Source organism: Periplaneta americana, chromosome 6, assembly GCF_040183065.1.
Source record: "Periplaneta americana isolate PAMFEO1 chromosome 6, P.americana_PAMFEO1_priV1, whole genome shotgun sequence".
Taxonomy (NCBI): Eukaryota; Metazoa; Arthropoda; class Insecta; order Blattodea; family Blattidae; genus Periplaneta; species Periplaneta americana.
Genome location: NC_091122.1, coordinates 1566948 through 1590686, shown reverse-complemented (window position 1 = coordinate 1590686; position 23739 = coordinate 1566948). Strand labels below are relative to the sequence as shown.

The 23739-nt window shown below is 39.4% G+C and overlaps 1 protein-coding gene across 1 annotated transcript in view; it reads right to left on the bottom strand.

Annotated features, from left to right (window-relative positions):
* Positions 1 to 1658: 1658 nt before the first annotated feature.
* LOC138702147 (probable cationic amino acid transporter) overlaps positions 1659 to 23739 on the bottom strand; it is a 41405-nt gene continuing 19324 nt past the window's right edge. The window contains exons 2-8 of the mRNA XM_069829754.1: positions 22262 to 22437; positions 18253 to 18659; positions 18001 to 18182; positions 15379 to 15755; positions 12636 to 12991; positions 10595 to 11122; positions 1659 to 8114 (exon numbers count right to left, since the gene is read on the bottom strand). Of these exons, the coding sequence (XP_069685855.1) occupies positions 10604 to 11122; positions 12636 to 12991; positions 15379 to 15755; positions 18001 to 18182; positions 18253 to 18659; positions 22262 to 22437 (2017 nt within the window). The 3' untranslated portion in view covers positions 1659 to 8114; positions 10595 to 10603. The remainder of the gene's footprint in view (positions 8115 to 10594; positions 11123 to 12635; positions 12992 to 15378; positions 15756 to 18000; positions 18183 to 18252; positions 18660 to 22261; positions 22438 to 23739) is intronic.

The following is a 23739-nucleotide window of genomic DNA, read 5'->3' as shown; positions in this document are numbered from 1 at the left end:
TCTGCTGATCTGCGTGGACTCCGCTGCACAGATTCCCATACTCGTGCTACATTTTCTGAAGTGCGCACTGAATGCGGCCAACCAGGTGGAGATTTTTTTTTTACACTTCCTTCTTCATGACACTGTCGCACTCAGCTATGAATAGCAACATACGAAGGATTCAACTGCCTTCCAAACAATCTCTTCATTTCCGTGATTGAAACAGTTCTAATGAAATTCTCGACTGTCCAACGCTCCATGGCTCACTAACACATTGAAACTAAATAAACTAATATTATGGATTTATTAATTTGTCCTACAGAATAATATCTGTAATATTAACAATTAATATTAGAGGAGAAAAATTCGCTCCGGCACTGGGGATCGAACCCGGGTCCTTGGTTCTACGTACCAAATGCTCTGACCACTGAGCTACGCTGAATTCAATCCACAGCACCGGACCGAATCCTCCTCCTTCAATGTTTCCCTTTGTGGCCTGACTCCAAGTTAGGCATGTATGTTGACGTTTATTTGTCCAATGTCAACTGCCATTATACTAGGGGCGCACTCAGCTGAGTGACTTGTTTGGCCGGGATTCCGCAATATTAATTGTTAATATTACAGATATTATTCTGTAGAACAAATTAATAAATCCATAATATTCTCACAGCTAGCAGTGATATAACTGCAGAATCTCGGCCAAACAAGTCACTCAGCTGAGTGCGCTCCTAGTATAATGGCAGTTGACATTGGACATAAACGTCAACATATATGCCTAACTTGGAGTCAGGCCACAAAGGGAAACATTGAAGGAGAGGAATTCGATCCGGTGCTGTGGATTGAATTCGGCGTAGCTCAGTGGTCAGAGCGCTTGGTACGTAGAACCAAGGACCCGGGTTCGATCCCCGGCGCCGGAGCGAATTTTTCTCCTCTAATATTAATTAATAAATAAACTAATCTTCAAGGGCAACTGTACAGGCTAGCCACAATAAACCCACCAGATTCAAAACAATGTAAGATCAAAACATGTTCATTGTTTCTGCTGGACCCTGCATCTTTGACTAGACAACATCATACGATGAAAGAGTAATGGAACGGAGAAAAATTCTCTCCGGTGCCGGGATTTGAACCCGGGTTTTCAGCTCTACGTGCTGATGCTTTATCCACTAAGCCACACCGGATACCACCCTGGCGTCGGACAGAATTGTCTCTGATTAAGTTCCAACTCTTGGGTTCCCTCTAGTGGCAGCCCTCTGCACTACGTCATAGATGTCTATGAACGTAGGACCGAAGTCCACACATGTGCTGAGGTGCACTCGTTATGAGTGACTAGTTGGCCGGGATCCGACGGAATAAGTGCCGTCTTAAATCACAAGTGATTTACGCATATCATATATACATTAGAGCTGAAAACCCGGGTTCAAATCCCGGCGCCGGAGAGAATTTTTCTCCGTTCCATTACTCTTTCATCGTATGATGACGCAGAATATCTACATGGAAATATCATATGTACTTCGGTACATTAAAATAATGTATATAGACAACATTAACCAATATGTAAACGCAGAAGAGAGTTATCTGAATGCGAACAGCAAGATGACAACTTCTGAAAGTAAACTGCAGAGCTGTTAATACACGGACAGGGAGTGTGACGGGCAGGGCAAGGCTCACACATACAGTTAAACCAATATCCAAGTGCTTTTATGAATGCCAAAATACAACTCTTTTTTTGTTCCTTTTTAACAATAAAATAGAATATTATAAATACAACCAGGAAGACATCGTAACAAGCAAACGCACCGCTCGATCAGTCGAGCTCCGGGGAAAGTGACGCAAGAGGTGAAGCTCTAGGATACATGGCAGGTGCTACAGTATCAATATGACGTAATAACTTGGTGTTGCTATTCGCGACGTGTATTTGCAGGATAAATAGTCTTGCCAACCAACAATTCTGAAGCCTTTCTAGTAGCGTCTAACCACACAACATAGAGTAGTGCAGGGCGAGCAAACAACATCAGCATCATCAGGAACAACATAAGAAATGTCCAGGGGTGGGCAACTGACAAATCAATCCAGTATTAGATAGACAGAAAAGACCAAAATGCATTCTGAACGTGCTAGCATGGGGTGGCAATGTCCCACGTGACAAACCCCTGGCGGGGGATTAGTCACGCCTTCTTAACTCATTTACACTAGTTGGCTCAGACGGTAACATATGAGATTCGCATTTGGGAGGTAACGAGTTCAAACCTCATGGCCAGCTAATCTGACTGGAGTTTTTCATTCTTTCCTCAGTCACAAAGGCAAATGCTGGGTTGGAAATTTACATACAGTGAAACCTCTCATTTACGGACATCGAAGGGACGTAACAATCTGTCCGTATCTGGGAGGTGTCCTTTATTGGGAGGGTGGCTCCCTAATCTAACAGTAAATTTATAATACAGTATGTATTATGTATCCCTTCACGCTGTAGTTTAATTCTAAATACAGTAAACTGTACTGCAGCAAATTCTTTGCAACTTTCAACTACAGTAGACGAGGGCGAAAAAGGAAAATACAGTACTGTGCCGTGCAATTTTATTCTAGGTCAACAGTTATGCAGTACTGTAATTTACAATTTTCAACTTAACCTTTACGTTCAGGTGCCATGTCTCTCGAAACAGAACAACTGATTGAAGTGAAGAGAATAATCCTACCAACCCCATCATGTGTCGAATACAATTTCACGATCGCGGAAATTTTTGAACTATCAGACAGGTTAAATTTTATGACTTCGTTTATCCACCAGCTTCTAGCTAACAAAGGGGTAGCCGGCTGGGCTAGTGGTAGCCTACGAGACCCTTATTGTCTTCTTTCATGTTAAGGAATTTCTGTACAGTTCTCAAAACTAAATTTTCCATTTTTGCAACACATTAGGTCTTGAAATCCAAGTTCTGTCCGCAGTCAGGAGGTAAAGCAAGCTTTAGGACTGTGAAACAGCTGTCCGTGTCCGTAAACTAGAGTTAAATTTATCATTATTTCAGTTGGGACATAAAAATCTGTCCGTATATGAGGAGTGTCCGTATCTTGGGGGTGTCCATAAGGAGAGGTTTCACTGTACCATGATTCTTCACACCCTCAGTCTCCAATATTATAAACGTTAATCAAAATCTAAAATCAATTATATGAACACAAGCCATCTATAACACAAGACGGTAGAAAGGGGAAAACAACAGTAGTAAAAATGGTCTACCGATATACCCAAATATCCTACACACGCGACATGACAACAGATGTTAAAGCGTGTATACATGTACTTAACAAAAGACCACGTTGCGGACCATGTAGTGGCTGGTCGTAAATATTAAGAGATGAACAACGATCGAGAAAGCAAGACTAACAGCGCCCACAAAGCCGAAAACCCGCACAACAATGTTCTATACATCGCGTTGTTGATGTAAAGATTGCTTGTGAGTGTTTTGAGACGTCGAGATTAATCACTCCCGAAGTCCCGAACATCAAGCAGCCTTGAATTGCACAGTTGTTTATACCCAACTGAATTTTTATCTACTTTGGTAACTTATATATGTATAAACAATCAAGTAGCCTATTTGAAACATCATCTCTACCTTTCAGCGTATAATAATCCGTTCCCCAGTCTTTATTTAATTACTAGGCCCTTATTAAAAGGCTAGGAATTTTCTTTTCATATGTTTGAGATCAAGTGTGCAATCTCAAGTAAAAAGATATTAATGTTATGTTTTATGTTCCTTAGAAATGTAAATTTATTTGAGAATTGTTTTTTTTTTCTATTTATATAACCATGGGTAATATCTGATAATAGAACCAGAACGTTTTGATAACTAAGATACCTTTCTGTTTTGTGTTTTTGTCTCATTTAAACATTTATAATGTTATTTATTTCAATGATGTATGTTATTCAAAGTTACGAAATCTTTCCACGCCGACCAAATACTATTTAGAGAATGATGAGCAAGACTCGAAGCGCACGAGAATGATGAAACGACACTCGAAACACAGCGTTACCGACATATTACTAACTGTGGATAAACAAAAGAAATCAGTTTCCTGTTTTGTTTGGTGGAGAAACCAATAATACAATTGGACTTGACAGGCATAACTGATCTTATACCGGTACATAATAATAATAATAATAATAATAATAATAATAATAATAATAATAATAATAATAATAACAATAATATAATAAATAATAATAATAATAACAATAATATAATAAATAATAATAATAATAGTAATAATAATATAAAAATAATAATAATAATAATAGCGTTGTTACATAGAAATAAATCAATGCCACAAGACACAAATATTCATAATGCCTCTTACCCCAACCATCATTTCAGCTACTGCAAAATGAAATAAAATAACTATGAAAGACAAATTTGAAGGAGTGAAGAAATTCATCACTCTAGTTGTTAGCAGGTCAATTGAAACTGATGCTTAGGCAAGAATCCTTAAAAAAACTTTAAGAAAAAGAAATAGTCGACCATTTATATGTGTACCCTAACTGTAGTTTATATAATCTGTTCATGTAGTACCAGAAGTTTCCGGCTTTTTCAAAATGATTCGCATCACTGCCAGTACTCATTTTCTGTATTCTATAAAATATTTCAAAACATAATATTAATTTAAATGGTTTAGGCAAGAATTTATTGCAATTATATATAAGAAGAACAATTTAATGTCCCTTGCTGCTTATGCCAAACTGGACGGCTAGAAATGAACTGGCTGAAGATATTCCTAGCTGCAGCAATAGCCACAGCGGGGTGTGGAGGAGCCTTCAGCTCAATGATGGAACTCAATCGGAAGTGCTCATTAATTTGACTGAATCCTAGCAGATGATTCCAACTCCCACGAAACAAAATTGAAACAGAATCTCACCCTCAAGAGCTCAAATGGAAAATAATTGAAGTGTTAGATGATTACTGGTTGCTTTTGTTTTCCAATTTAAGCCCTATCTGTAATCTATTCTGTCGGCCTATATTTACATAAATATCACGCATCCTCCCCTTTTAAGTGTAATCTGGAATGCTTTGCAAATGACGGAGTTCTAAGTAAGATCAGTTTCCAGAGTGGCTCCAGTGTAGCCTGAAAGAAGAACTGACCCAAGGAACAAGAAAAGGAGGTAACGAACCTGGAGTAAATAATAGTTATTTATGGTACTTGTGAGGTAAGTGCATCTTTATTGCACGAGTGGAAAGATTTAAGCACGAGGCGTGAGCCTCGTGCTTAAATTACACGAGTGCAATAAAGATCACGCTCACCAGTACCATACGTAATTTTATCCATGACCATAACGAAAAATTCTGTTTTATAAAAGAAAATATGTTGAAAATAAGTCCTCATGTTATCACATACCATGGCATGGGTTTTAGAATCAATACGTGTACTAGGTAGGTCATGATGTAAGAGGCCATGATTAGTAAAGAATTGTATCTAAGGCGTTGGATAAATAACAAATTATAATTAATTATATAATTTTAATATATATTTTTTCACTTTAAACGTGTATTTTCGTCTTTTTGAAGTTTCAGGGATTATTTAGAAGTGTTCACGGGACTAATGTGATTAAAATAATTTCACATTTTACTTCTGTAAACTTAAGAGGAATATTAAAACTTAATTATCGTGTCTGTTTAGCTCAGTTGGCTAACGCGTGTTGTTTTAAAATCCTATAAACCCAACTTCGCAGGTTCAAGTCTCCTCGCATCCCAAAAGGTAAATTATTACAAAATTTAAAAAAGATGCATATTAGATATGGATGTAATGTACAAATTACGACGTAGCAGATAGAGAAAAGAGGAGGAGATTGAGTGTATGTATATTTAAGAAATGGTAACAAAGAAGTAGAGGTAGTGACATCTAGTAACTAATATATTAACTTCTTGAGTAATAGTTGAATGGAAAAGTATACGTGTGTGCCCGGGTACTAGGAAAATACTAATGAACTGTGAGATAAAGTTCAAACTGTGAGGTAAAGTCTTTATCTCACTAGTGAAATAAAGTAATGTTGAATAAAAGCCTACTTTACAAAAGCAAAAGTATTTAGTAAAGGCATGTTTTTCGTTATGGTCATGGATAAAATATTTTTCCATTATGTTGAGTGATTGAGTCGCTGTGTTGCGACCCGCCCTGGACTGCTGACCACGCCCACTGCGAGGCTCTTGAGAGACGTGAACACATACAGAGAACACCACCACTAGCTGCTGCTGCGAGCACTGCATTGCGTTCAGCATCTTATTTAATTTAGAGTAAGAAATGATTGCAAGAGTTCAATCCTATGGAAGAATTCAGATTTCCTTATCAGTGGCATTAGGACTGTCATCTGCACACGAAGAGAAGGGACAACCAATACCAACAGTGAAGGCGGAACCTCCAGTCCTGGCGAATAGTTCTAGGTAAAACATTTCCCCTTTGTCTGACAATGAAGCTGACCCTGGTAGCTCTTGATAACGAATCCAACAGGTAGGTACTCCCTTTCTCTGTCTTCTCTGACAATGAAGCTGACCCTGGTAACTCTTGATAACGAATCCAACAGGTAGGTACTCCCTTTCTCTGTCTTCTCTGACAATGGAGCTGATCCTGGTAGCTCTTGATAACGAATCCAACAGGTAGGTACTCCCTTTCTCTGTCTTCTCTGACAATGAATCTTTCTCTGTCTTCTCTGACAATGAAGCTGATGCTGGTAGCTCTTGATAACGAATCCAACAGGTAGGTACTCCCTTTCTCTGTCTTCTCTGACAATGAATCTTTCTCTGTCTTCTCTGACAATGAAGCTGACCCTGGTAGCTCTTGATAACGAATCCAACAGGTAGGTACTCCCTTTCTCTGTCTTCTCTGACAATGAATCTTTCTCTGTCTTCTCTGACAATGAAGCTGATCCCGGTAGCTCTTGATAACGAATCCAACAGGTAGGTACTCCCTTTCTCTGTCTTCTCTGACAATGAAGCTGATCCCGGTAGCTCTTGATAACGAATCCAACAGGTAGGTACTCCCTTTCTCTGTCTTCTCTGACAATGGAGCTGATCCTGGTAGCTCTTGATAACGAATCCAACAGGTAGGTTCCCCTTTGCCTGACTTCCCTGACAATGAAATCGATCCTGGTATCTCCTGATAACGAATCCAACAGGTAGGTTCCCTTTTGCCTGACTTCCCTGACAATGAAATCGATCCTGGTAGCTCTTGATAACGAATCCAACAGGTTGGTTCTCCTTTTCCGTCTTCCTTAACAATGAAGTTGTTCCTGGTAGCTCTTTGTAACTGATCCAACAGGTAGATTATCTTTTTCATATCTTCTTTGTTGACAAAACCGATCCTGGTAGCTCTTTATATCTCCAACAGGTGCTTCCATTGGGATAGACTGATTGATGTCCACACATGTGTAAGCAATAATGAAATTGAACATGGGCACAAACAGAACAGCTGAATAAACAACTATTTTTTTTAGATCAGTTATCAAAACAGAAAAATGTTCTGACATTTCGGGTTAGTTGAATAATTATCTGGTTGGAACTGCTAGCAGTATTTCTACAACACGATTCTCGTTGATTATTACTGAAGTGATATACATTGTGATCTCCTATGTATCCTGAATATTGTTTTGTTCAGATATTTTAAACTGCTCGGTCTGTAAGGAAAGCGAAGTCTGCACAAGGCTCTGTATGTTCTAGTCATTCATTATGGATAAAACTCATTACATTACTTCTGTATCTGAGAAATGCCGTCAGTGTAAGTGACAGTAGCTTCTTTCCGAAGTATCCCTGCAATTTCTTAATTCTAGGAACGAAAACACCACTACTGCCCTGCAGTTTGACTGATGTGCCTTCTGACTCAAAAGCTGGGCATCCCTAATCTAGTGCTTTGTCAGGCAGAACTTGAAATCAATGCAGTCTGTATCAAACAGCAGCAGCAACTAGTGGTTTGTGGGCCAACACCTGCCGCAGTCTGGGAATGAAGGTTCTCTCCCACACCTGTGCACTACAGCGTGGGATAGTTCCTCACCTCCACGCTCTCACACACCTTCACTTCTGCAGTTTCTTCTCATGTCGGCAGCGGCCACACAGGGGTTCCCACTCTGCAGAGAGCCCCTACAGAAGACGATCTGTGGACATCTGCAAAACCATAACACGTTACTAGAATCTATCCCAGAGGGTGAAGGCGCTAAGCATGCTGGGACAGAGGCAATTTCCCAAATGAAACAATTATGACTGGTACATTCCTTCAGCCTCACAATCATCACGTCACGTGACCACTCTAACAATTAATCACCTTTTATTCTACAGCCTTGCATAAGCTAGACTTTCATCAAGCAGTGGCGTATGCAGGATTTCCTTCTGGGGAAATTTTGTGCAGAATCACGTTTTTTTATAAATAGGGTCTATACTGAAAACTCATTCATTTCCTAGGAATATTTATGAGTTCTTCAACTGAAAGATACATCCTTTTTCCTCCAGGAAACGGAGAATATTATTGATAAAACCATATCGTACAATATAGAACTTTGGGTTACCTAGACATCTGATTGACAGAATTAGAGCCAAATTTTGTAAGAAATATTTAATATACCCCTTCGAATGCTTCAAACCTAGCTACTGTAGGGTAGGTAGGAAGTATGAGTATAGGTAATGTCATGGGTACTATGCTATTGAGAAAAATCAAATATTAGATCATATTATGTCTGGGAATGATAAAACTATTGAGAAAAGACGTGTGCAATTTCTACAGGCTTTAGATGCAACATGTTAACAGAACCAGAAAAGATTGTAAGTAGATTAGGTACTAAATGTTATGGAAAGAAATCAAGGCAATGAATCTAAATATAATTTGTAAGATGATAAAGGAAAGGAGTAATGAAATAACGAGACAAGAGCTACGGTATGCCAAAATCTAAATTATTTAACATCATTAATTATAGCTAGGACCAGGTTTGCTTCTTATTAGCGATAAACACGAAATCTGAGAAAGAGACGCGGTTTCGACTTATTAATGCAGGCTAAATTGGCTGTTTCTGCGGAAAAAAAAAAACTTCATTTTTGAGATAGAAAAGAAAAAAAAGGGCAATTTTAAAATAATTTTAAAGCAATACAGTTCATTAGCTCTGAAGGTGTGAGCTGCAAAAGAATATGAAGAAAAGAACCATTGGGTTTCTGTATGAAATGGAGTGAAGGAACAATAACGTTGTTTAAAATTATTATTATTATTATTATTATTATTATTATTATTATTATTATCTTTCTCAAAATTAGTAGTTTGGCTGATTGTCAAATTCTTCGAAAGGATATCAATTCAATTGCACTTTGGACTGTTGAAAACGGAATGAAAATTAATCAATCCAAAACTTTTGCTATTTCTTTCACACGTAAAATAACCTCCCAAAAATTTAATTATACTCTTAATAATGTCATACTTACTAGGACAGATTGTATTAGAGATCTTGGTGTCTTACTTGATTCTAAATTATATTTTCATGATCATGTGCAATATATTTATACCCATTCATTAAGAATGCTTGGTCTAATTAGATCTATAACTTATTCTTTTTCTACTCCTATGTGTTTATTAATTTTATACTAAACATTGGTCAGATCCAAGCTTGAATATGCATCTGTTGTATGGAACTCTATTACTTCCACTGACTCGGCTAAGATTGAGAATATTCAAAGAAAATTTATTTCCCTTTGTTCTTATAGATTTTTACCTAATTCTGATGATTATAAATATGAGATTAACTGCAAATATTTTAATTGCTGTAGTTTATTTGCCAGACGTCAGGATCTTGATTATTTATTTTTTTGTAAAGTTCTTAAGGGTGATATTGATTGTGAATCTTTCCCAAGCAATATCAGCCTTCGTATTCCTGCTAAGGGTTTAAGATATCATAAAATGTTTTACAATAGAAATTCTAAATCTCTCTCTCCGGTCTGCAGATGTATTAAATATGCTAATTTGCATGGATCAAGCTTGGATCCATTTCATGTGTAGTATATATTTTGAAGTTTTATATCAGTTTTCATTTATATCTTTTGTTTAAATATGTATTTTAATATTATTCTCGCTCATTATGCTATGTAGTTTAGTCATCCATTTTATCCCGTCCATTCATTGTCATTATTGTCGTTGTATTATAATCTTGTATATCTTTGTAATATTATTTTATATGATTCCATTCTTCATTCATGATTCCATTATTTCATTTGTAATTATCATTTTAATTAATTGCCATTAATTTAATTATTTCTTTGTACTTTTATTGTAAATTATTGATAATGTTTTTGTTACATTGTTTGTGCTGAACTGTAATTGGCCTCTGGCTGTTGTACAGCACATTAAATATAAGTAAATAAATAAATTATTATTAGTATTATTATTATTATTATTATTATTATTATTATTATTATTATTATTTCAATTCCTTTTATTAAAACGTTTGTCTCTAACATAACAATTGTATAACAATTTAGTTAATGTATAAATTAATAAAAATAATAATTGAATTCATTTTTATTTTCATTATATTGTGTGTATACTTCTGATCAGATGATGTGATATTTTGTTGTCTTTAACTATGTCAAAGGCTTTCTCGTAATCTCACCTGGCACCATCACCTCGATATGAGGATGGTGTCGACCTGTGTAAGGCGCCGCATACGGTCGTCAGGCAGACAGCGGTGGCTGGGGATCAGGGTGGACACGGTGGAGTGGCGGGGTGGTGCGTGCAGGCGGATGCGCTCCCTGCGGCCTGCAGCACCTGGACGGCTGCGACATTGCCTCCTCCAGTAGAGGACGGCGCCCACCACGAGCCACAGTGCGACGGCGGGCCAGACAGTGGCGAGCAGCTGCGTGCAGAGCACGGCGTTGGCTGCAAGTGTGGCACCCGGTAGCCAGGGCATCAGCGGCACCCCAGCCCTGTCTGGGGGGCTCTGTGGCTGCCGCGCAATCAGCCCCAGGAGCAGAAGTGTGCCGACCAGGCCCAGACCGCCGCACCACAGGCTGGCCACTGGCGGCAGCACTGTGGCTACCCCCACCAGTGACACACACACCACAACGCCAGCTAGTGCCAGACACACGTGGCGCCCCGTCGCCTGATTCGGCTCACTGATCGTGGGCTGCGTTGTTGCCACCTGTAGTTCAACACACAGTTGTACTGTTACTGGCAAACAGAAGTCCACACAGCTGTGGTGTTACTGGCAAACAGAAGTCCACACAGCTGTGGTGTTACTGGCAAACAGAAGTCCACACAGCTGTGGTGTTACTGGCAAACAGAAGGAGCTGTGGTGTTACTGGCAAACAGAAGTCTACACAGCTGTGGTGTTACTGGCAAACAGAAGTCCACACAGCTGTGGTGTTACTGGCAAACAGAAGTCCACACAGCTGTGGTGTTACTGGCAAACAGAAGTCCACACAGCTGTGGTGTTACTGGCAAACAGAAGTCCACACAGCTGTGGTGTTACTGGCAAACAGAAGTCCACACAGCTGTGGTGTTACTGGCAAACAGAAGTCCACACAGCTGTGGTGTTACTGGCAAACAGAAGTACACACAGCTGTGGTGTTACTGGCAAACAGAAGTCCACACAGCTGTGGTGTTACTGGCAAACAGAAGTCCACACAGCTGTGGTGTTACTGGCAAACAAGTCCACACAGCTGTGGTGTTACTGGCAAACAGAAGTCCACACAGCTGTGGTGTTACTGGCAAACAGAAGTCCACACAGCTGTGGTGTTACTGGCAAACAGAAGTCTACACAGCTGTGGTGTTACTGGCAAACAGAAGTCCACACAGCTGTGGTGTTACTGGCAAACAGAAGTCTACACAGCTGTAGTGTTACTGGCAAACAGAAGTCTACACAGCTGTGGTGTTACTGGCAAACAGAAGTCCACACAGCTGTAGTGTTACTGGCAAACAGAAGTCTACACAGCTGTGGTGTTACTGGCAAACAGAAGTCCACACAGTTGTACTGTTACTGGCAAACAGAAGTCCACACAGCTGTAGTGTTACTAGTAAACAGAAGTGCTTAATGTGCTTAGAGCCACATGCAGACCAGTCAAGCTATCAGCAACTGATTAGTAAAAACAAAAATAATGGAAAACTGTTAAGCTTGCAGATACTTAGAGAAATAAACAAAAGAAAGTGACGGTGTCGTGTATAGTTCCTGGGGTAGCTCAGTCGGAAGAGCATTCGCGCGCTAAGCGAAGGGTTCCGGGATCGATACCCGGCCCCGGAACAATTTTTCCTTGAAATTATTCAAACCTGCTTTACAGGGAGCTACTACCTGAAAGCCAGATTTGCATAATACATTCGTTACTGGAGATACGTTAACAGAAAGCCACAATTTAAGTCGCACAAGTATTTGTGTGCACTCATAGTTGAGTTCTGGCGTCTTGTCAGCTCATTTGAGTCGTGTGGATACAAAGGAAAAATTGTGACGGCGTCGTGTATAGTTCCTGGGGTAGCTCAGTCGGAAGAGCGTTCGCGCGCTAAGCGAAGGGTCCCGGGATCGATACCCAGCCCCGGAACTATTTTTCTTTGAAATTATTCAAACAAAAGAAAGTCTTTCGAATAGCTCAAACTAAGCACATTGCAAGGATTTCAATCTCTCATGCATTCTGCCTGAAGCTGCATCGCTCTGGTGCACTCACTCTAATCTGCTCCTTGTACTCCGCAACAATCGCGTCGATGTCTGTGCTGCTACTGCTGCTGTCTTCTGCCTCGGCATCGGTCATGGATGTGGTGTCATCAGATGCCTCGGCATCGTCCAGAGACATGTCCATGATGATGGACTCAATGGACTTGAGGGAAGCCATGGAGCCATGAGACAGTGACGTGACGACTGTGCCACCACCCTGCACCAGGCTGATGTCCTCGGGGTCCATGTACGTCACTGAGCAGGGGCTGGACAGACTCGTGTAGTACTGCGACTTGAGGCAGCGCACTGTCAGCTTGTGGCGCCTCCCCTCAGCTGCGCAGTCCAGGCGCTGGTACTGCGTCACGCTGTCTGCTCACAAAGTTATCCAATGGAGTTAGAGAGATGCCTTAGAAAAAGGGCTCTTTGAACGATGTATCAGCAGTGTTCAAAGAGTCCTGGAAAAACCACAGTTCCCAAATTTTGTTTTTTGTCCCCAGATATTCCCGGACTGTCAGTATTAATTATCATGGATTAATGATTCTTGCACAACTTTTCTGCTTTTTCATGATGTCATAATCAAAACTGAAGGTGAGGACGTAACTGCAGTCGAGTCTTCAAGATTATCAAGATTAACAGAAAAACTGAACCTAGGAAAGAAAAGAAATCTAGTCCATTATCAATTAAGCAACTTTTGACATTTTTAAAAGAAGTGGTTCTTATTCCACAACGTAATTCTCAATGCCTCTTATGAATAATATTATGAAAATCCTGTTGAATATCTCAGTGCTTGAAGGAATACGCTACTTCAGAGAAAATACCAAACTGGAATGAAGAAAATGCTACTCTTTGCTCAAAATGAAGTGATATTTTTTTAATTCTCTCTGAAAAAAATGATTCCCTGTGCATAACTTCAGAAGTTGAATGTAGTGATGGGCGATAGTCGATAGTACTATCGATAGTTATGACAAACTATCGAATGGATGGTCAAATTGTTTCCAATACTATCGATAGTATCGAAAAATGGCAAAATCATTCATAATATTATAAGAGTTTCAAACTGGAGCTGGGCAACATGGTTCTTTTCAGTGATTCAATATGATATTACAAATTGTTTGTAACGATTCATTCATGGTTTGTTCAGAACTCATCCCAGTCTATGATTCCAAGTATTCTTTTGAATCGTAAATGAACGACTCACACAAGTCTTCACTTTCAATCATAGGTAGAATAAAAATGTTCTACATATCTCGCATAGATGGCAGAGTAGGGCCAGTTCATTTATAATGAGAGTTGAGACATTGGATTGTCTCTTTCTGATTGGCTGGAACCAGTTTTCATGACGTCCATTAATTTACAAAATTATGGAAGACAGTTGTCCTCAATTATAATTTATAAACCCTACCTTACTATCAAGTACAATTTTTACATTAAATCCCTATTTAACTACTACGCAAATTTGAGGCACACACTTATTATTTAACTAAGTAAATCCAGTATTTTGTTTGCACTTATCTGTTCCTTTAGCCATACACCATTCACCCACAACTAAGTAATTTGGTCAGAAAGTATCTGTATCCACTGGGACCTTCAAATGCCTCGGAAAGACTGTTATCCAAAACTGAAAACGAAAGGAGAAACCATCTGCATCCCAACAAAGTGGAAATGCTTATTTTAAGGGGAAAGTTAGACTATTCTTAGATCAATTGGTCACATGTTAAAAAAAAAAAACATTATAATGATGGCCAGGGAGGCAAAGGCTAATTGGGATTTCCCAGTCTTTGATCGAGTCAAAAACCCTGATAGAACTGATATTTAATCCTTGCGGTGAATCTTGGTGCAGTCTGGAGGGCCTAATTAGTCAAATCCACTCTCCTCACCTCCACGCTGGGGCCCCCTGGGATCTTTTAAGATGCGGAAAAGAGAGTGGTGTGTGGAAAGCAACGGGAAGCTACCTTTCCCAAGAAAAACTGCAAACATGAATTGGCTGGGTCACTGGCTGAGAAGAAACTGCCTTCTGAAGGATGCACTGGAAGGAATGGTGAACGGGAGAAAAGTTCGGGGCAGAAGAAGATATCAGATGAATAGACGACATTAACATATATGGATCATATGAGACAAAGAGGAAGGCAGAAAATAGGAAAGACTGGAGAATGCTGGGTTTGCAGTGAAACATCTGCCCTTGGGCAAAACACTAAATGAATGATGGCCAATGTTGGGGCTTTAAGGACAGATTATAATATTGTGTGTTACTAGTATATAATTCAGATTCAATTCAGTATGATATGCTTTTAGACATAAATTCAGATACATATTCAGTTTATGACCAATTAACAAAACAGTTTGTAATGACTATCGATAGTGTTGATAGTTTTGATTATAACTATCGATAGGACTATCAATAGTAGGAACAACAGTCGACAGTATTATCGTAAATGACTATCGCTCATCTCTAGTTAAAAGAAGAACCATCGCTATTTCTTCTTGGAAGTAATGCTTCTGTGGAGAAAGTTCTTTGTGGACATCCCAAAAATCCAGAATGAGTTTAGAAACAGTTCGAGCCATGCTTGTTATCTCAACCAGCTTCAACATAACTTATCAGGTATTTGCTGCAAAATTGGGATCCAGAGGAGACCTGATTAAAAAATTCACATTTCTGAAAAATATCAGTAGTTTAAGTAGAGGGTAAGTAGAATGAACTGTTTTTTTTGTGCATATAAAGAGTAGAATCCAAGTAAATACCAAAGTAACATGATCACCTGTGGCAGACGGCTGGTAGCGACGCATGATGACCGTGGCAGCGCACACGGCGTGTTCGGCGAGGGGGCTCACGCACATGAGGCGCACGAGCAGCCACAGGGGGCACGTGCAGGCGAGCAGTCCAGCGGGCACGGCACCTGCTGCGATGGCCAGCACGGGGGTGCCGGTGCACGGGTGCTCGTGTGCCAAGACACGCGGCAGCACACGCCAGTCCTCGCCACCCAGCAGCACGACCAGGGCATGCAGGGGCGCGCACACCTCGACCAGTGCGAGGGACAGGCCGAGCACGCTGAAGGAGGCCATGACCAGGCGAGCCCAGTCCACGTCGCGCACCTCGAACACGCGCAGCAGCGGCACCGGACTCCAGTGCAGCTTCCTGCACAGCAGATGCACGCCTTGACACACTCAGAAAGTGGCCGATTCTGGTCTTTACATTCCAGCATCAAAATGACAATAGAAGAAAAAGCACTGATTCAGTATGAAAACTTATTAGGTTACCAGGAAACAATTGGCATTCATACAGTCCTCTCTGTAGATTGAAAACTCAAAAAAGTTTCATATCCAATGTTCAAGAATTAAAACAGAAAATCAATATCCCGAATTTAAAAGAAAACCTACAAATTAAACCAAACCCTTTAACTCTATTAAATATACAATATAATCTAAATTTAACAGAAGAAATACTAAAATCAGAAGTAAATGCTGAAATACTAAAACAATTGTCTTTAGAGACAATTAATATTAGGTACCCTCCACAAAACTGGCTTCATTTATACACCGACGGATTCTTGATCTCCAGAGAACAAGGTGCAGGTGCAGATGTTACGTGCTGTCTCTTCTCACTTTATAGATCTCTTGGATATGGAACAAGTTTTGATGGTGAAATCATTGCAATAAGTGAGAGTCTCAGGAATCTTCTATGCCACATCAAGAAATTTAAGAATGCAGTTATATTGTCAAAGCAGCTATTCTATCAATAGTCTCTAAACACGCACCTTCATCTCAAACAGCAGAAATAACTAAAATGCTCTCTCAATTAATATCACTCAATAAAAGAATTGTATTCCAATGGATACCATCCCATTGTGGAATCCTGGGCAACGAGAATGCGGATGCTTTAGCAAAGAAGGGCAGCACTGCTACTTACAGATCTGTTACTAAATCTACGTATTACTCTATGAAAACATTTATTAAATCTATATACTTAGACTTCAACAAACAGAATTTGATAACACAATCTCAAGGGAAAAAATGGAACTCTCTGCATCAAAATCCACAGTTAATTCCCGATTTACCACGAAAATCGTCTGTAGCTGCATTTAGATTGGCAACAGGCCATGATTGTTTGGCCAAACACCTGCATAGAATTGGAATATATCAGTCCCCTAACTGCCCATTGTGCAACTCAAACCAAGAAATGGATTCGGAACACCTCAAAATCTGTGCTTCAGTGGTTGGCCATGATAATATCTTTGAAAAATATTGGAGTGCAAGAGGTCAAATGACTTTATTGTCAAACGCCTGGCATTAGAAAACAACAACAACAACATTCCAATGAAGCCAACTTTATTTTGCATAAATGCATATTTAGAGGGCTTTCTCCCTTAAATGCATATATATTTTTATTTGACATCTTTAATTGCATATATGGATATCTTTCCTTGTTTTGCCCGATTTATTATCTAATTTCATAATATCTCTCTAATAATGATAAGAATAATTTCCTAGAGAAACAAAAATTCTATGAAAAATTTATACAGCGTGGAAGTGAAATAACTCTTCAGACTTTTTTTTTTTTTGAAGTGTAGAACTATATTGAATTTTAAAAAAACAAAGTAACAAATGTCTCAGGACTCAGGACACAACACTTACTGACTACAAAAAGGGGCAATGTTTGTATTGTGGTTGACAATTTCAAAGTAAGTAAACAATTTGAATTAAAAGATGGAAAGGTAAAGTTCCTATGTATGAACAGAAAATGCAGTGTAGTAGTGTATAGTGACTCAAAACTTTTGAAAATTGTAAGTGTGGTGTGGAGAGCGCTATCATGAACCCATTTCATGACAGGAAATTTCTTTAGAAGTTGTAAGAATTGTTGCTAAATGGAAAGCTGAAAAAGATGTGCATTATCGACTGAACAAACTAACAAGAAGCAGTATGGGATCAACATCAGCTTATTACATAACAACATGCCATTAATAAGAAAATCTGTGTATAGAATATGTAGGATATCTCTACCTATAATTCTGCAAAGCAGAAACGAAGCGATACAGCAGTTGTGTGATAGATATTTCCTCCTAGGATCTGGGCTGCTGAACCTACCATTCATCCAGAACAGAAAGAGAGGGGGAGGTAATAAACAAATATGAAGAATATAAGACTGGGGAAGGAACTCTAACAGAATATTTGAAATATGCTTCGTTTCATGGTTCAAATTCGTCTTAAATATAATAAGGTGACGACAGTTCTCCTGATTAGACCTACACTTGAATTTAAGAAACAACAATTTTAATAATATCACGGCATCAGTTACGAGTATCTGGCAGTCCCAAGTCTGCATAAAATGTTGTTTATGTAACATGCTATGCGCAGGTAGGCGGGATAGAATGCTGATCACTTACTGGAACTGCACCATGAGCGAGGCGACGGCGGCGACGGCACAGTAGGACAGGAGCAGGACGGTGAGCACCACAGCCGCGGCGACCAGCGCCAGTCTGCGGCCCTGCGTCTGCGCACGAGCCTGTGTGGCGAGGCTCACGAAGCCCAGGAACCCGAAGGAACACACTGCGGCACCCGCCAACAGCTGCAACAGAGACCGAGGACTCAGCGCGGTGGCGCGGGGAGCGTGTCACGCGACACCGGATAACACTCACCCCGGAGCAACCCGCGGCCAGGAAGTGGTGGCCGTCCCAGTTGACAGTGTCGGCCTGCGCCGCCCCCACCCCCACGAAGAAGAGCACGGCGGCAGCCAGGCCGGCGTTGAGCAGCGCCTGCAGGCCGGCCGAGTGCTCGAGGCCCAGCATGAACAGCAGCGACGGCACCGCGGCGATGCCCAGGGCCAGCAGGTCCGGCAGGCAGCCCCCCAGCAGCGCGGGGAGAGGCCCCACGCGCGCCCACTGCAGCCCGCGCCCACCGCTGATGTAGTCCATGGTGGCGCTGAGCCCCCGCGAGCAGGCGGCGAGCGCCGCCACGTGGGCCAGCAGCCCCAGCCACGGCGACAGGAACGAGGGGAAGTCCCGCTTGCGCGCATGCGCGGCCTGCAGCTCGCCGTGGCACAGCGCTGCGGGCAGAGGAGAAAGGAGCATAGACCAGTGACCGCACATAACCACATTCGGGAAATACTAATCCTTGTATAATCGAAAATAACTACAATTTTATTAAAACCAGCGAATACCACCCAACTGCTAATGCAACACCAACTATCGGAATATGCAAACCTACTTTACAATTCTCTTTGGATTGTTAGACTAGTCTACCTTGCTGATAAATTTTTCGAACATGTAACCACTTTGAATACTGGCCTGCAAGGCCAAGATGTTAACATAATAATAGCCAGAGATAAAATCGACAGATTAACAAGGAAACTTTATTTCTGATCGACATCACTTGACAAAAAAGAAATTTGATACATTGCAGTGCGTTAAAAAAACTCATGGAAAATTTTGCTGTGTACCGTGTGATACGAAAAGTACTGAATTTTTTTTTTTTTTTTGTGGATATAAGTTACAATTAAAGGCTCATTCACAATGAAAATTAAACATAACGTAAGCGTTAACTTAAGAATGTAAACGTTACGGTAAAATCAAGAAGTCAAACCATCATTCACGATGGGAACATAACATAACAGCAAACATACTTGGTAACCATGGAAACATAACAACGACGCCATTTCCTCATATTCTGTCGTATACTTCAGCGCTCCACGATTGTATTATGTTTGCAAACTTTCATGTTAACGTCTTACGGTAATGTTTATGTCAATGCTTATGTGAATCATTGTGAATGATCCCATTTGGTAGCCGGGGTGCAAACTTCTGTGTTTATGTTACGGTTATGTTTAATTTTCATTGTGAATGGGCCTTAAGTCTGCACAATTCTCGTGCGTATTTTATAGGAAAAAACACAACACAACTTACTGTGACTGTCAGAATTGGATACTGAATCCGTTTTTACACAGTTGAGTTCAACTGGGTTTAATTAGAAAAAATATATGTTAAGAAAAGACTCATTGAAATATGTATGAATTGATGGAACGCTGAAACTATACTTTTTTCGCAGAGTGTAGACCAGTTTTGGGTCAAAAGAAGGCAATAATACATCGACCTTGCGAAAGAAGCTACTAAATTCTTGATAGTAGGCCTATTCGCAAATTCCTATTTACACAAAAGAAGTTTCTAGTATATGACTGTCAAAAAACAAAAGCGAGAAATCAAAAATTATAATAGTATATGAATGTAGAGTTCAGATTTGAGAACCTACTTTCTGGAAAACAGACGCATTATCGCATTGATAGATTATTTTTGCTGTAGAACTACCGGAACATTTTTATTTTCATGTTCAGTCTTGTTCATGTTTCTAAATAGAACATAAATTTACGTTAATAACGCCTTTTTTTGTTTATTTTGTAAATCATCTCGCGACCCCCTCAGCACTTCTCACGATCCACCAGGGGATCGCGACCCACACTTTGGGAACCACTGCTGTGGACTGTTGTGTGGTTGAGGAAGAGTACTCTGTAATAACAGGCGGAGTTTAATATAAAAAATAAATATACATACAGTAATTAAAATAGTACTATTTAAGGAAAAAATGTGAAAACAGGAAAAATGCGACATATGCGACCCCACTATATCATATTATAAGGAAAAATATCATCTAACGTCGATCGAAGTTATTGGATTGGGGCTAGAGGGACTATCACAAAAAGATTCCAGCATTTTGCAAGCAGTTTGGTCTAGGACAAACTCTTGTCACTGAAGTATCTCTGTCTGCAGTGAAGGGATCTATAAGAATCCTAAGAAACCATCTCTACACGTAAATAGATTGATCTCTTTCCTATGGCGATCTGCTCACTTAAGTTGGGTCTTGCAACCAGTGCTAATAGACGACTGTAATCACTTGATAGCAAATGGATACCGTACTAGGAAATTTTGTTTTTTGTTTTTTTTTTTTTTCTGGAATGAATAATCTTTTGTTTAGTCGTCTTCAATTATTTATAATTGTGTTATTTCTTTTTCTTTTCCTTCTCCATTATTTTTTTTTTCGTTATAATTGTGTACCTACCATTTACTCGAAAAAACAACAATTTTTTGGTAAGCTTTGTCTTCTAGGCAGCCTTCACTTGGAGGAAGCCGAATAAAATTCAAAATAATAATATTAAAATATTCCACTTTTATAAACGCTTAAGAAATAAAAGACGAGCTAATTAGTGGCGTTGATCAAATAAATCCAAGGCTTACTCTTTGCTGCATTAGTGCTTGTTATGTACTACAAATAAAAGTTTTTTTTTTTCATTTACATTTTTTATCAATAAATCTGTATGTGTACATTTGTTCGCACTTACGTCGCATTAATTAACAGCAAGTGCATGTAAATTACGTATCGCATAAATTGACAAGTTAAAGCTAGGCCTGTGTGTGCAAACTGGAAATGTATTGTAAAGTGGGGTAAACTTAACCACAAAACAACAGGAAAATTAAAAAAATAAACCATTACTATTTGTGACTTATAATACTAAGAAATACATAAGAAAATTTAATGGAGAAAAAAGTAATCACTTCAAAAATATGTTTATTATATCTGATATGGTTTCAGAGGAAATAGGCAGAGAGTATGCCACGCCATCCCAATAAGATCTGCCCTAAAAATCTTGCCTTTCCCGAAGCAGAAACTGGTATTTTTTAAGTTGGCTAAAACTTTGACTTCGATATTTGTTGTTAGATTGTAAAGAAAATGACAGCTTTTCCACATTGCGTCGGGAAAGAAGTGCACAAACGTATCTAATACCAGTCGCAGTAATTCGAAGAAGCAGCTGAGATTTCAAAGAGGTCCCAACTATTTAAAATGCTATTTTCTACCCGATACGGTGAAATAAGATATGAAGCATTGAGTTCACAGCAGAAAATTAATCATTTTGTAAGTTACGTTATTTAGCAAGGCCATCTGCAATACCAGATCTGAATGAATGTTTGTCCATTTCTTTATTCAGTAAACTTTTATTCAACTGGAGACCAGTGATTGCTTTTACTGATCCGTAGGAGTGTGATTTTATAGTGATTATTTTACCCTGATTTCGGTGTTTAATATGATTTAATTTCGGTGAATATTTCGTAAAAACGAAACAAGCAATTCTGCGCATATTTCGCACCTTAAACAAATTTTAAAAATAATAATAAAATATCATTATTTAAATTATTATTGGAACAGTCCCCAGAAAATTGTTTGCGTCATTAATTAAATTCATAATTCAATTTCATTCGACTGTGAGGGGTGACGGCACGAAGGCAGTTGTTGCGGGAAAGAGAAATAACCGTTGTCTGCTTGTGCTGCTCTCTGGAAGTAGTCTCTGAAACTTTGCGTACATTGTTGCCAGACGTCACACGCGTATGTAATATTGAATAATCAACGTAGAAATGTTCATATAGGCCTATAGTCGAAGAAAATTTTAACATTTTATTTGGAAGAAAGTAATTTTTTGTGCGAATTCTCCACAAAACACGATTTTTGTTGAAGATATAACGATTATGAAGTAATTTTGTGGATATCTATCAATTTCGTGAAAATTTGTGGATATATTTCACATAATTTTGGACTTTCATTAAGGGATTTACATTTTCCATGTATAAAATTAATTTTTAGCACATTCCCGAAGCCCTCGCTTACCTGTGAGCAGCGCCGTGACTGCGGCGAGGCCGAGCGCGACGACGGTGGAGGGCCCGCTCACCTCGCCGGACGCCTGTCCCACCAGGATCAACAGGCCTATGGCCCAGGAGCCCGCTAGGCCCGCGCCCACGAGCTGCGCCCCCTCCAGCACGCGCCACATCTCAGCGCCCTGCACTCTGCGAACCCAATTCATGCAGCTGCACTTGCAACCCAATCCTCATACAAACTACACCGTGCAAACAGCTTCCTAACTCGGCCAACATTATTAACATCGTAATGAGTTTTGGAATAACATTCTGGGGAAATTCCACAGATAGTAACAGTATATTCCTACTACAAAAAAGTCATTAGAATAATAGTAGGTGCCAAATCTAGGGAATCGTGTAGGACCATTAAAAAACTACACATAATGCTCATGACTTGTCAACATATTTTTTCATTAATAATCTTCCTCGTATGTAATCGTGAAAACTTTGTAACTAATTCAACAGTTCATAGCATAAATATACATAAAAAATGACTTTCATACTCCATCGGCAAGTCTATCGTGCTATCAAAAAGGAGTGCGTTATATGGCAGTAAAATTTTTTAATAGCCTCCCTATCGATATAAAAAGTGAAACTCAAAACATAAGATTATTTAGGGCCAAATTAAAGAAGTACCTAATTTCTCACGCCTTCTATTCTGTAGGTGAATTCATGACATCCAATAACGCTTCATGAATGCAGGGTGAGTCAGGAGGAAAGGTACGCTAGAACCCCGATTATCTGTCAACTTATTAACAGATTGTGGGATTATCCGATTTTTTCTTCTAACTCCTTTTCTCTTTCTTTCTTTTTTTACTACAGAAAAAAATATGGAGTAGCCTACTGTACGTTATGTTTCTGTGCAGTTTTTCTACACAGGGTTATTACAGCCTTTTCTCGCAGTATGTAGTAGGAATGCTTTGCTATCGGCAACAGAAATAGTGTACTTGTAAAATAATCACTATCTGCTTTCAAATAAATTACCCCAAAACTTCTACAAATCCGTGTATCATTCTCTGCTTATCCTTACTATTCGTGTGGCCGTATTGTATAACTTTTATGGAAAATGTCTTCTGCAGTAGCTATAAGAAAACGTATTGTGTTAATTACCAAAAAAAAAAAATAATTGAGAGGTTTGGGAAAGGAGAAACTGTACGCGATTTAATAAAGAAAGCAAGGCTAAAGTGCCTAAAGTATGTAAATCTACAACATCAGACTTCTATTATTCTTATCTTTCCGCAGACAATCATCACCCATCAATCCTTGGTCCTTAAGAACCCGTCGTTGAGAACTGAACTTTTAGTGAATTCCTGATCCACTACATAGCACAAGACCACGGAGGAAATTACGAAATTGTAGGCCAAAATATTATACATTTTATGAAAATCTTTTATGGTACGGATTATCCGATTTTTTCGATTAACCGTTCAATCCACCCCCTTCATTACCACG